The sequence below is a fragment of the Kogia breviceps genome, chromosome 1, assembly GCF_026419965.1.
Source record: "Kogia breviceps isolate mKogBre1 chromosome 1, mKogBre1 haplotype 1, whole genome shotgun sequence".
In the NCBI taxonomy this organism is placed as follows: Eukaryota; Metazoa; Chordata; class Mammalia; order Artiodactyla; family Physeteridae; genus Kogia; species Kogia breviceps.
The window spans coordinates 21117804-21131970 of NC_081310.1; the positions used below are offsets into that span (position 1 = coordinate 21117804).

The following is a 14167-nucleotide window of genomic DNA, read 5'->3' on the forward strand; positions in this document are numbered from 1 at the left end:
CAGGAAGGGACATCATAGAGACACATTTCGCCACTGATTGAAACACACACACACACACACACACACACACACACACACACACACACACCCCAGGAAGGGGCATCATAGAGACACATTTTGCCACTGATTGAAACACACACACACACACACACACACACACACCCAGGAAGGGGCATCATAGAGACACAGTTCACCACTGATTGAAACACACACACACACACACACACACACACACACACCCCAGGAAGGGACATCATAGAGACACATTTCGCCACTGATTGAAACACACACACACACACACACACACACACACACACACACACACACACCAGGAAGGGGCATCATAGAGACACATTTTGCCACTGATTGAAACACACACACACACACACACACACACACACACACACACCCAGGAAGGGGCATCATAGAGACACAGTTCACCACTGATTGAAACACACACACACACACACACACACACACACACACACACACACACACACACACACACACACACACCAGGAACGCACAATGTCAGTCTTGGTCTTAAATAATGGGGCTTGTCCCCCAGTTACACAATATGTGTAAGTGAACAGAGGTACCCACACCACTTCTGAGGAGCCCTGGCATCTAGGGCCACAGAAAAGGTGCTGGGCCAGTTCTTGGAGACAGCCGGTCCCAACCAGCTTGGCAGGAAGCCAGATCTGGGTTTTAAAGGGAGAGGAAGGCACGCTGGGCGCAAGGAAGGGTATAGAGAACTGAGTCAAAAGACCACAAACATGGGTAGAATGGAGAATTTATTCTTTATATTCTCTACAGCAGAGCGATGGCGAATGAGCCCTGCCTGGAGCACAGTGTGCGTTAAAACACTATCAAAAACTTGGGCTGTGGCTGTGCTCCTTGTAATGTCTGGGGGCAGCAGCAGCATATCCTGGGGGCTTGTTAGAAACGCACATCCACAGACCCCTCCCCGCCCCAGCTCTCATGCACCTCGTGGGCTCAGCCAGAGCAGACACCCGTTACACGTCAGCTGCTCCATGCTTCACGCAGCCCCAAGGGAGCCAATAACGACGCTGTGGTTGCATGTCCACAGGATGCAGAGATCTCCGCCTTTGAGTTGCAGACAATCCTGAGAAGAGTTCTGGCAAAGCGTAAGTACCCACTCCTCGCACATCCCTCATCCTACTCCTTCTGCAATGTGAGGGGACACGGGGATCCTTCCCCTTCCCCGGCTCAGCGGCTGTGGCTGAACCGTCACTCCCACTCCTGCTTAAATACCACCATCACCACCAAAGAACCGGACGAAGGAGGTTCTCTCATGTGATAAAAAAGGGCGAAGGTTTCTGGAGTCTAGAGGTCAAAGATCACATCCAGGTTTCCACGACTTACTAGCTCTGTGATCTAAACCGAGCTAGATAATCTCCCTGACTCTTGTTTCCTTATCTGCAAAATAGGCATATTATTACTTAACCTCTTCAGAGTGGTTGAAAGTCTTAGATGAGATGACGTGTAGGAATTGCCTAGCACAAAGCCTGGGCTCCTCTGTGTACAGTTGACTCTTAGGATGATTAATCGCTAAGAAAAAGCGTGATGGGAGCCAGAAGGCACCCCCGTCCCTGGATTCCCGGCTGTATTTAGTGGGGAACCACTGACAGTGACGACAGCCCACTGATGAGCCAGAATGGAAAAATACGTGGTCTGTCTTCCGCTCCAGCTAAGGGGATGGCATGGAAAGGTTCATCTCCCAAATGTGTGTTTAAGGGAGCCTGGTCGAGCCAGGTCTTGATGGGAGAGCTGTCACTTCAGCTGAGCCAGTGGGCCAGGCAAGTGGCTTCAAGGCTCCAGAAATGCCTGCTCTCAGCCCAGGCGGATGGGCGTCTATAAAGCACGGACAGCACTGGGTGGAGACTTGAGAAGGAGCTGGAGGGCCGTGGTCCTCACGCACCTCTTCAGGTTAAACTGCTTCTTAAGCAAAAAGTATCAAAGGGTGGATTGTGCACCTCCCCGGTGTTGATCACCGCCGCAGCGGGTGGGGGGAACACCCCCCCCACTGCTATTCTCCCCCTCAAGTTACCACCGGAACCGTGCTGCTTTGCTAAGACAGCAGTCCACTGAGCAGGGGTCTGTACGGTGTCAGGAGTTCTCAGCCCGGATCCGAAACGAGAGCATATGTCGTCAGGTCTGAGCGCCAGCCTCGGATTGTCTCCAGAAGTCCCGTGGACTTCACTCTGGCCCAACCCCAAGAGAGAAAAATCCTCCTCCTGAAGCCAAAGAAGGATCCAGGCCAGTGGGCTCTTCCGTCACAGTGAACGTGAACGACACGCGCGTGGTCCCTCACAGGAGCCACACGTGACCGATCCGTGCCCGGTGGCCTCTAAACAAATGGCTGCATTTGAGCTGCTTCGCAGAGCTGCAGCCAGGGGGTCCAGCGACCAGGGTAGGGCTTCCCCAAGGCGGACCCTGGTCCTCGGCACCCCTCCTCCAGTCTGGGGGTGACGAGAAGATAGTGTTTAACCTCGAGGCCACCAGGCACGAGTGAGGTCACAGGCTGTTAAGCTGTGTGGTTGTCATGAACCCAGGGACACTGAGCCCCATTGTTTCTGCACAGATGCGGGGAGGGAGAGGGGGAGGGGAGGGATCGGCCACGGCTCGCTCGGATTCAGCTGCTGCTTGTTGGGGGCCCGGCCCCGGAGCTCAGTGCCCTTCCCCGCGCCCCACCCGGTGACGACTCCTGCCCAAGGGCCCCAGGCACAGCCCACACCCGAGAAGGGGTCAGAGCCCAGAACAGCAGCTTTGAGACAGGTTACGTCCTAACCGGTCACGAGGACGTGCTGAAGAGGGTGGGCTCCCCTGAAGGCTGTGGGAACAGACTCACATCTGTGACAAGGCTCTCACGCCACCTGTCGACCACCAACCGGACGGGACTCAACCAGTGAGTGACTCGCCTAGGAGAGCACAGGCTGCGGACGGGCTCTGGCCCTCAGGCTAACCCAGCTGGGGACACAGAGGCCCCCTAAATGCCTGCAGACGGGCAGTTAAGCAAACCTCTTCCTCTCTCAGGGCCCTGCCTAGAATTAACACGCGGGGCCCCCGCTATCTCCGTGGGTGACTTTGCATCTTAAGAGCACTTCAAGGCCCAGGCTCTTACCATTCTCTTATTTATTTAAAAAGCACTTATCATAACCTCGTATGCCCGTGGCCAATACACAGAGAAGTCAGGCAAATGTGACACAGCCTCTGCACTGCCCCAGTATGGTGGCCACCTGCCTCGTGTGGCTATTTAAAACAATTTGAGTGGCTCCCATATTGGAGGGTGCAGATACGGAATATTCTGCGATCGTAGAAGGTTGTATTGGACAAGTACTGCTCTAGAAGATGTTCCTGTCACACTTACTTTGTCTCCTAGGCCAAGATATCAAGTCAGACGGCTTCAGCATAGAGACCTGCAAAATCATGGTTGACATGCTTGACGTATCCTTTAATGGGCCCCGCAGGACAGAGGCTGGGAGAGTTTGAAACTTCACCCCAGGAAGATACAAACACAGGCCTCCTCCCCTTCACAGCGGCCAGCTGTCCCTGCTGGCTGAGGTGCAGGACTGTTGTCAGCGCTGACCTCCCTTGGTAGGGAAATTCGAGGGACTCCAGCTGGGGAACGTGAGATGCCACAGGCTGAGGGGTTCCTGCAGGAAATACCCGACAGCATGCCTGCCGTTCTCTGCCCAGGGCAGCTTGGATGTGTTACCTCTAGGGAAATAGTCCCTAAACCATGATACGCCTTTCTTTTTCTCCTTTTTTTAAAAAATATTTATTTATTTTTGGCTGCGTTGGGTCTTCGTTGCTGCGCGCGGGCTTTCTCTAGTTGCGGCGAGCGGGAGCTACTCTGCATTGCAGTGCGCGGGCTTCTCATCGTGGTGGTTCCTCTGGGCTGTAGGCGCACAGGCTTCAGTAGTTGTGGCATGTGGGCTCAGTAGTTGTGGCTTGCAGGCTCTAGGTGCACGGGCTCGGTAGTTGTGGCGCACGGGCTTAGTTGCTCCGCGGCACGTGGGATCTTCCCAGACCGGGGTTCGAACCCGTGTCCCCTGCATTGGCAGATGGATTCTTAACCACTGCGCCACCAGAGAAGTCCCTACCGTGATACTTCTGATGTGAATGCTTTCCCCAGTCACGATTTTCTTCCTGATTCATAAGATAGGGGCCCACCCTCCGAGAGCACTCTCCTTCCTCGTTGCTCTGGCTCCTTCCCAGGCCACCACCCGGCCCTGAGGCCAGACTCATCATCCACCTGCTGTCCCTGCTGCTTTCTGAGAGGTGCTGGGCAAGGATGGCCTGGATGGCTTAAGCTTCTATGAAGTTTCATCTGGTAGGCTCATGGCACCTGCTGTGTAGCTCCCCTCACAAAAAGGCCTCTTAGAAATAATGATACTCCCTCAATTGGCGAGGGCGCAGCCATTAGAAGCCATCTGAAGCCTTTGCATATCCTCCAACAGCTCCTTGGCAGGAATTGGGGCCTGCTGCATAGCACGCCCAGACCCATCAGCACACAGAGTCGGGGGACCGGCAGGTCTCTGTTGGGCCCTTCCACCAACCCTTAGATGGAGGTCTAGCCAGTGTGAAGAGCAGGAAAAGGGTCCTTCTGCAAGAGCTCCTTGTGATCGAGCTGTGGTTACCAGACTCTCCAGGGGAGAGGACAAACCAGGTGCCACAGCCCACGTGAACCCAGACTCTGGGAGCTTTCCTTAACTGCAGGCAGTCGGATGGGAGTGGCAAGCTGGGTCTGAAGGAGTTCTACATTCTTTGGACCAAGATTCAGAAATACCAAGTAAGAGCCCAGGAGGGCCGGGCGGCAGGGGCGGTGGTTCTGTGTGGGCAACACGCCATGCACGTACTTTTGGACGCAGCAGCTCTTTAGGACGGTGGAGGAGCATCTCCAAGCAGTGGGGACTGTAGTCATAACGGAGCTCAGATTGGGTGAAGACAGGGCTGGGCAAATGCAAACAGGAAAAACAAAGACTTTGCAAGTTAAGTGGTTTACTCCCTGCCTTACTGACCGGAAACGGGGTCATCTAAAAGCCACCGTCAAGTGTCCTGAAAAGGCCAGGTAGCCCCCTTGTAGTTTGGGTTTTTGACAGCTAAAGTACAAAAATTACAGAAGATAATAACAGGGGCTCATGCAGTTGGCTACGTGATTTGATGGGCATATTTATAAACTAGCTCATGGAGAGAGGCAAAATACTCTTTAAGGCAAGAAACATGGGTGATGCTTCCAAGGCCACACTAGAGGCATGGAGCTGGAAGAACTTCAGCCCCACTTAGCACACAGCACAGAGAGGTAACTTGCCACCTTTTGGGTCATGGTTTTCTAACTATTTTGCATGTTCCAGAAAATTTACCGGGAAATTGACGTGGACAGGTCCGGAACCATGAACTCCTATGAGATGCGGAAAGCATTAGAAGAAGCAGGTAACACTCCCTAACTGTATTTTCTTTCTTTTATCTGTAGAATATGTGAAAACTTATTCCATACGATACAAAGTTTGGTAAGCTATGAGATAGAGTAGGTGCTGGTTCAGTACAAACACATCCTTTTCATTCGCCTTTTCAAGACTAATTGGTAAAATGAAATGGAGTCCAGGACGCTCTGCCCTCTAAGCCTTCTGGAATCTCAGGTTCCCTCCAAGGGCCCCAGCGGGTCGCAGGCAAAGCCAGTCTTCAGCAGACCCACACACCCTGCCCTCGTCCGCTCAGGTGCAGGGCTGGTCGGGCAGAAGTGGATGTCCAGCTCCACCCTTGGGTGAGTCCTTAGCAGCACGTGATCTCAGTAAAAGGGACACCAGCTGTGGGAGACCAGCAGAGTGGGAGACTGGTGTGCTTAGGGGACAAATATGACAATACGAGGTTGTCCATTCGTTGGGATGTAATGCTGCAGCAGAGACCCCAAGTAAGTGGTTTAAACAAGATACACCTTCCTCTCACATAGCGATTCAAGCTCAAGCCGTCCAAGGCCAGATGGTGTCTCCTACTGTCAGGGACCCAGGCTCCTATCATACTGTGTCACCAGCCCTTAGATCATCACCCGTATCTGCAGGATGGGGACGGCTCGTCACCACAACCACGTTCTAGCAATGGGCTGACAGAAGGAGGGAAAGAGGGGCTCCTTGCCTTTAAGGGCACATGTCACTCTGTACACAAATCCCAGTGCCAGGACTTAGTCACAAGGCTTCAGAGGGCTGCCAGGGAAGCTGGGAAATGCAGTCTTGATTCTAGGCAGCCACGGCCTGTTAAAAATTCCACAACTATGGAAAAAGGGAGAATCAGTATTAGTTTAGCATGAACAGTTTCTGCCACATACATCCAGGAGGAATCGAGTCTCCAAGGCGATTCAGAGTGAGACAACAGAAACGGAGATAGGATCGATAGCGTGAAATAGCCTGACCATGAAAGTAGGAACAGGCAAGGAAAGTCTTACATGTTAGTAAGGAGACGGGACCTCCCTGGTGGTCCAGTAGGTAAGACTCCGCGCTCCCAATGCAGGGGGTCTGGGTTCGATCCCTGGTCGGGGAACCAGATCTCACACGCATGCCACAACTAAGACCCGGCGCAGCCTAAATAAATAATAAAATGCAAAAAAAAAAATCCAAAAAACCGAAAAGGAGAGAGGCAGGGTGGAGGCGAACAGTCTGGAAACAGAAGCAATGGCAGAAAGCACTGGCTTTGCAAAATAAAAACAGTCTCACAGCAGAGCAGCCAGGGGACCAAAGCAATTATAACTGTCATCTGCCGGGTCCAGAGCCCATGAACAGAGCCCCAGGGTGCAATCGAACACTTGGCGATCGGTCTGCACGTTCCTTTAACTGCAGGTTTCAAGATGCCCTGTCAGCTCCACCAGGTCATCGTTGCTCGGTTTGCAGACGACCAGCTCATCATCGATTTTGACAATTTTGTTAGGTGTTTGGTTCGACTGGAAACCCTATTCAGTAAGTGCCCATTTGGGTAAAGGCCCATTTCAGTTCTGTCGGTACGAAAGCAGCCTGCCTTTCCCCACGTGTGAAACCACCTGAGCCAGAGACGTGTCTGTCCAGTTGAGAATGAAAATCCTTCTTTAATTTGGGGACAGAGGGAAGAAGTCATAACTTGTGACATTCAGTGAAATCAGCTGCCAGGCTGGGGAAAATGATAATGTGACCTCTGTTGCAGCTCACTTACACGACATCCCGTTTCTGCCTCCACAGGGATATTTAAGCAGCTGGACCCCGAGGATACTGGTATGATCCAGCTTGACCTTATCTCTGTAAGTCAGCAGCTTCCCGGCCCCTGCTCCTAGGGGACGGGCGGGGGAGAAGGGCTGTTACTTGGGCGACAGAGATCTGTGGCTTTTGGTCTGTCGGGGTCGGGCTGTAAATTGTTGTAAGATCCCACAGTGCACCTCTTGGCAGTCATTTCCCAACTGCCCACTGATTCTCGAGTCCAAGAAAACACACCTGGTCACTCCTCCCAGAGGCTTTGCCTTGAGAATAGCACAAGGTTAAAATAAGAAGAGGGTGGCTGCAGAATCCCTCTTAGAAAAATGACCGACCTGCTAATTAGCATGCATGGGAGAAGATGCTTATTATGCAGAGAAACCCTTTGGATGAAATTTAAGTGGGTCTTTGGAAGATGTCATTCTTAGATCTACTTAAAATACTTTCTGCACAAATTACTTTTCTCTACTTCCTCCACCTTTAAAAATACAATAACCATAGTAGATAAGCTTACCATATATAATGATTGTGCTCATGTGTCTGGAACCCCAGCACTGGCCGCCTCTGAAACGATCATCAATCGAAATTCACTTGGTATGCCAATTCCACAGAAAGCAGAGCGCAAAATGTTCTCTTGTCATCCGAAGACAGAAAGTTCTCTCACTTCAAAGAAGGAAGCCAGCTGGGGTTACTTTTCACCCTCGCCCGTCTCCAGCTTGCATTTCCTCTGTCCAAGGGGGAACTGAGCTTGGAGCAACACAGGCTACAGAGACTGGGGTTGGGTGGCCAGTGCTAGGTAGGAATGACCAAGTCCCAGGGACCAGAGAGGAGCAGAGTGGTAAGAAGGTCAAGGGTAAGGGACCGGCAGGCACCTCCTTCCATTGAATTTTGGACTCTGGAGGAAGCCAGCAACTAAATAGCTCTTTCACTCTGGTATTATGCATTTTAAAGTAACGTGAGCTAACTGCAAAATACATTTTAGCTGGTTCCAAAGAACACTAACTTGCTTAAAACTCTATGTAGCTCAGGAAATAATCCTCCCCTGAGACTGCAGCCTAATAAGGTAGAGGCAGTACAATGAGGACCTAGCCATGCCACGTGTGAAGTTTGGGGAACTGTAGCCCCCTTTATCCTTCTCGCTGGAAATCTTCTTCCTCCCCGGCTCCCACTATTTTATGCGGCCGGCCTACTCAGACCACCCTCCCATTTCCTCTGAGAAACATCTTACCTGCTGGCTTTCCCGCCTTTTCTAAGCCCCGCCTTTCGCAGGTCCCTGGAGTTCCCACACTCAACCCTCTTTTCGCTGAGGCTGCAACAGAAGAAGACCCCTCCTTCGGTTTGCGGGGAGTGTCAGCCTCGCCTGCAGGCTGCAGTCCTGGGGAGCTTCGCGAAAGTCCTGATGTCCAGGCCCATCCCAGGCTAATCTCATTAGAGTCTGATTTAAAGTTCCCAGATGACTCCAGTAGAGAACCGAGGCTGAAAACCACGAGTTTAAGGGCTGTCCCAACGAACCTCTGATGTGACGCTGAGGCAGGGATACAGAAATGCTAATTCATGTTTTCCAGGTTTCACGTTTCATGTGTTTCAGTCAACCCTGTAATACTATTCATGACCACCTGATTCAGATAACAGCTTTTTACGACCCTGTAAAAAGCTAGACTCTAGAAATCAGGTAGAAAAAAATGTGAGTTAATACTCTGATATCATAACCCTTGATCAGCGTTTCTCGTACAACAGTCAATCTTTCAGAACAATCGATAGGTACTTAGATAGCCTTTTTATTTTAAGAATGCTCACTGAACTTATTTGTTTTTTTTTCCTTCCCCACAGTGGCTGTGTTTTTCAGTACTTTGAAGTTATAACTAATCTGCCTGAAGACTTCTCATGAAAGAAAATCAGCCAAGGACTAAGCCTCCACAGAGAAACTTTTTATCTGGATCTTGAAATTATGGGAACATTTACTTAAACTGATGATTAGAGCTGAAAATGATGATACTATCTACTTGAGAAAGCAGAACTTTCAGATATCAAAGTATATTATTTTAGTATAATCGTACTAAATGCAAGTGAGTCACTTAACCCTTGAAAAACTTAGAGGAAACCTTCAATCTGTACATAGTATACACTTCACTTTTACACACTTTCCGGTTTATAAAAATATTAAATCAGGAAAAAAAATGCAGGGAGCTATTTAACAGCTGAGCTTAATTTAACATTCAGTCAACCTTAAAGGACATAAGGTCCTTGCCGGCAACAGTTAAAGCAACTCTGAGTTTAAAAATACAGTTGTGACATGTACCAAACAGCTGTCCAGGGATTAAATGGTAAAATCCATTTCCCTTGAGTAAAATGGAAACATATGGTGCATCACGAAGGCATCTGAAGAGGCCAGGTGAGAAGCACATCTCTGTCATTTGGGTTAAATAAGAGATTTTTATATAAAATTGATCGGTTAACAGTCTGTCTTAACCCAAGTCCTTGAGCACGTCTGCTCTTGTAAACTGAGCGTGACGGTACTGAAGGGACGCCCCTCTTGCTCAGCTGAAGTGATGACCCAACCCAGGGGTCCCGTCTGCAAGCCCGTGGTGATGGAAGACAGCACAGCTGTTCGCTGCCCGCCTCGAACCTTCCCCAGGCTTCACCGCTAGCGTTGGTGCATGGACTGGGGAGGCGTCCGTGGGAGCCACACGAGCGTGTTTCCTGGCTTCACCCTGGGTAGATGCTAGCGACACGGCACAAATACTGCCTGGTTGCCTCATCTTCCCGACGCGCTGCCCAATAAAGAGTCGCCCAGGCAATCCCACGTGGGTGCTGCTCTTCCTGGAGGGCCCGGCGGTGGGCACCAATTACATCCCGTCCCGCTCTAGCCAGGCGCGCGCGCTCCCTCCCTCCTCCCTCCGTAAATGCCCGCATTGACAGGAAAGGGCAGCTGACCTCCATTTCAATGTGGGACTATAAAGCTTTTTCAAGACCCAGTTCAGGAGCTTTGATGATTGACCATAAAGTCAGCTCCAATTTCTGCTGCTGCTTGGTCTCTTTGTGCTTTGCCCGCCACCCGCCTGTCACTTTGGTGGAGGAGACGAGAGAGAGCCAGGAAGAAGACGTGCAGCTAAACCACTGCTCGGCTGCTGGGGACCCTTGCGGAGTCGTAGAAGGGAAAGATGATGTCAGATGACTAGAGAGAGGCAAACGCCAGCCTACTATCTCATGAAAAGCGAGGAAGGTGGATTGCCCCAATCCACTCGCAGGTGTTTTAAGTTTTCCTGCATCTCAGGGCCCAGAGGAAGCGGGAACCAAGAACAGGCAGGGTGTGTGTGTGTGTGTGTGTGTGTGTGTGTGTGTGTGTGTGTGTGTGTGTGTGTGTGTGTGTGTGTGTGTGTGTGTGTGTGTGTGTGTGTGTGTGTGTGTGTGTGTGTGTGTGTGTGTGTGTGTGTGTGTGTGTGTGTGTGTGTACACAGGCAGGGGTGTGTGTGTGTGTGTGTGTGTGTGTGTGTGTGTACACACAGGCAGCACTTCCCGGGTGTGTGTGTGTGTACAGGCAGCACTTCCCGGGTGTGTGTGTGTGTACAGGCAGCACTTCCCGGGTGTGTGTGTGTGTGAACAGGCAGCACTTCCTGGGTGTGTGTGTGTGTGTGAACAGGCAGCACTTCCCGGGGGTGTGTGTGTGTGTGTGTGTGTGTGTGTGTGTGAACAGGCAGCACTTCCCGGGTGTGTGTGTGTGTGTGTGTGTACACTCAGGCAGCACTTCCCGGGTGTGTGTGTGTGTGTGTGTGTGTGTACTCAGGCAGCACTTCCCAGGTGTGTGTGTGTGTGTGTGTGTGTGTACTCAGGCAGCACTTCCCGGGTGTGTGTGTGTGTACGCGTGGGTGTCTGTGGGGGGGGCGGGGTCTGTGTGTGATCTCCATTCAGTAGAACCGGGTTTGGGGGGGCTGGAAGCTCCCAGTGACACGGGATTGCGATGGGAGGGGCGGGGGGAGGGTAGGCTGAGCACTGGCAGGGGAGAGGAGGGCGCTAAGGCGGTTGAAATACAGGAGTGGTAGGAACTGGGCGGGGAAGGGCAGGCAGGCTTCTCCCGAGCCACCCAGGCCCCACCCAGGCCGCTCCAAACCTTTCCCACCGTTCCGGTGCTCTGCCCCTCCTGGTGCACTCTGACCTGCGCGCCGCCAGAAGCTGGAGTTCACAACTTCACTTTTAGTCACAGGATAAGAAATAATGCTTAAAAAAAAAAGATATGGTATATGCTTATCATAGCAAATTTAGAAAAGATTTAAAAGAGAAGGGGAGAGATTTCACGGGAGGGGAAAAGAACCAGATGATAAGGAAAATCCCCCCCCCAGACCTCTGCCCCGAGGAAGTCACCCTCATCTAAACCCCCATTGCTCCCTTCCCTCCGGTCCAAAAGCAAAGCCCTCCCCACCTCTGCTCTGAACTGCAGTCCCAGCCTATCAGCTGGCCCCTCTCTATCTTCACACTCTCTTTCAGGTGCCTTAGGCCTGCCACCTGGTAACACACAGACCACCCGCCCCCTCCCCGCCTCCCCTCCTTCCTCCAGAGCCAGGCCTCCCCAGCAGCTACGCCCCCGCATCTTTCAGTGACTCCTTTACCTTCTACCATCTGGCTAATGGGCCTGACCAATCTCCTAAAACTGCTTTTGATGATCCCCACTTACCTCCCAGCGCCAAAAGCCATGCACACGGATCTGCCGTCACCCTCCCCGACTTTGTGCTGCCGTCCCTGCCGTTCCTCTCCCTCTCGGACACTCGCTCTGGCTGGCGTCCTGCTCGCCTGCCTCCCTGGCTGACTCCCGTACTCCCCTGGTTGAAACCCCTCGGTGGCTCCGCTGCCTTTAGACTCCGAGCACAGCTAGAGTTTACACCCTACCCTCCTTGGCAGGACCCATCCTCCAGTTGCTTTACCCCCACTTATTTTTTTAACAATCTAAAACTTCTGCTCCCACAAAGACGTGAGCGCGGCATCGACGATAACACAAGCGAAAGGCAGCCACACATTCAACACAAACGACTGGATGAATGACGTGGTGGGATACGACGCGGCCATTAAAAATCATGCTTGTGATGCAACGTGAAGCATAAAACAGGACAATACAGAATTACTTAAACAGTGTGCCCTCAGCTATGTGAAGAGAAAATCATAGGCAAGACTAGAAAGAAAGCGGCCCGAATGTTAGTTATGGTTGCCTCCAGAGTGGTCTTTTCCCCCCTAGCTTCATAACCTTTCTTTATACTTTTAAGGAGCTTTATTTTTTTTCCCCCCCGGCTGTGCCGCACAGAGTCCTAATCGCCGGACTGCCAGGGAATTCCCTATGGGGAACTTTAATATACGGATATTCTGATAGTAAAACAAGCAAGTAAAAAAAACCCCAAAGGGAGAATAAAAACAAATGATGCTCTAAGTTTCGGACTAAGGAAATAAAAGTGAGATGGTCACGTTTTCCCAATTTTCCCATCTTCCCTTTTCATACATTGGTGCAATTTGTTGCGGGTTTCCAGGTACCTTCACGTATAGTCCTTAGTATGGTTTCCCTCGACCCCATCTCAGATTACACACACAAGGCTGAGGGTCCCGGGCAAGGTCACAGGGTCGATGAGTAAGTGCACCAGCCCAGGACGAGAATCCATTATGTTTTTGGCTCCTGTGCTGCTGTAACGTGTTAGCGCAAACTCGGTGGCTCGGAGAACACCCACCGTCTCCCAGTTCTGTAGGTTAAAGTCCAACACCTCCCTTATCGGGTGACGCATTCTTGCTGGAGACTGGAGGAGGATCTGTTTCCGGGCCCACTCAGGTTGGCGGAATTCAGGTCCATGTTGTTGTAAAACCGCGGTCCCCGTTTCCTTGCTGGCTGCCAGCCAGGGGTTTCCCCAGCTTCCACCTTCCCTGGCTCATGACCCCTTCACCTTCAAAGCCAGCAATGGCAGGTCAATCCCTTCACTTCAAATCTCGCTGACCTCCCCTTCGGCCTCTTCTCTCCTGCTTTGAAGGCCTCAAGTTGCGCCCACCTGGGATGGGCCCAGGATAATCCCCCTACTGTCAGGTCAGTTGGTTAGTAAATTTAATTTAAATCTGAAAAATCCTTCACGGCAGTACCTGGATGAGTGCTTGGTTAAATAACCAGGTGTCTCGGTCCGCTCAAGCTGCTGTAACAAAATACCACAGGCTGTGTGGCTTAAATAACATTTAGTTCTCATGATTCTGGAGGCTGGGAAGTCCAGGACCAGGGTGCCAGCAGATGCAGTGTCTGGTGAGAATGGCAGCCTTCTTGGGGTATCCTCACATAGTGCACTAGACTCTTACAAGGACACTAATCCAGGACCTCATCTAAACCTAATCACCTCCCAGAGGCGCCACCTCCAAATACTATCAAACTGGGGGTTAGCGCTTCAACATGAATTTTAGGGGGACACAAACATTCAGTCGCTAGCACCACGGGACAGGAATATGAGGGGCTGGAGGGGCATCGTTAGAATTCTGTCTACCACACAGGTCTTCTGATGTTTCAGCCACGTCGTCACCACTTCTGCATTACTCTGAAAGGCATCGTATGTTCCGTCATTCATCTATCTTCCTTTTTTGCTAGAAGTTAGCTACTCATAAAAATGTATAAGGAAAAGTGACCATTGGTTTTTTTTCACCTGTATCTTCTATGAAATGAAACAGTTTCACTAAGCAAAATGAGTTCACCCAAAATTCACCAACTTGGTAACATATTAATAAAACGACGTGCAGACGGTGTCTACATAAGTTTTCGTCCCATAAATGTCTATAACTCCATGAAGAATCTGAAATAAAATAAGGACACTGAAACAGCCTATCAGAAGCTCTAGGTAAAGGTACAAGTTTCTAGCACCATGGCTTCTAGGATCTTTAAAAGATGTCTTAATTCTATAACAAAGACCGCCACAAAACTCACAAAT

The 14167-nt window shown here is 51.0% G+C and overlaps 2 protein-coding genes across 4 annotated transcripts in view; one reads left to right on the forward strand and one right to left on the reverse strand.

Annotated features, from left to right (window-relative positions):
- The window catches only part of CAPN2 (calpain 2), a 53201-nt gene extending 43505 nt beyond the window's left edge, over positions 1-9696 (forward strand). Inside the window, exons 15-21 of one of the 2 annotated variants that reach the window (XM_067028288.1) lie at positions 1091-1148; positions 3404-3468; positions 4748-4816; positions 5379-5457; positions 6855-6971; positions 7227-7285; positions 9066-9696. In XM_067028288.1, coding sequence (XP_066884389.1) covers positions 1091-1148; positions 3404-3468; positions 4748-4816; positions 5379-5457; positions 6855-6971; positions 7227-7285; positions 9066-9089 — 471 coding nt within the window. In that variant the 3' untranslated portion in view covers positions 9090-9696. Of the gene's footprint in view, positions 1-1090; positions 1149-3403; positions 3469-4747; positions 4817-5378; positions 5458-6854; positions 6972-7226; positions 7334-9065 lie in introns of those variants that run through there. The other variant, XM_067028281.1, reaches the window with a different exon arrangement.
- Positions 3273-14167, reverse strand: part of TP53BP2 (tumor protein p53 binding protein 2) — a 71544-nt gene continuing 60649 nt past the window's right edge. Inside the window, exons 18-23 of one of the 2 annotated variants that reach the window (XR_010839501.1) lie at positions 11344-11450; positions 10170-10372; positions 8464-8896; positions 7750-7898; positions 4884-6290; positions 3273-4076 (exon numbers count right to left, since the gene is read on the reverse strand). Coding sequence is in view for 1 of the 2 variants with exons in the window: in XM_067028205.1 (XP_066884306.1) it covers positions 11427-11450 (24 nt within the window). In the remaining variant the exon portion in view is untranslated. Of the gene's footprint in view, positions 4077-4883; positions 6291-7749; positions 7899-8463; positions 8897-10169; positions 10373-11141; positions 11451-14167 lie in introns of those variants that run through there. The other variant, XM_067028205.1, reaches the window with a different exon arrangement.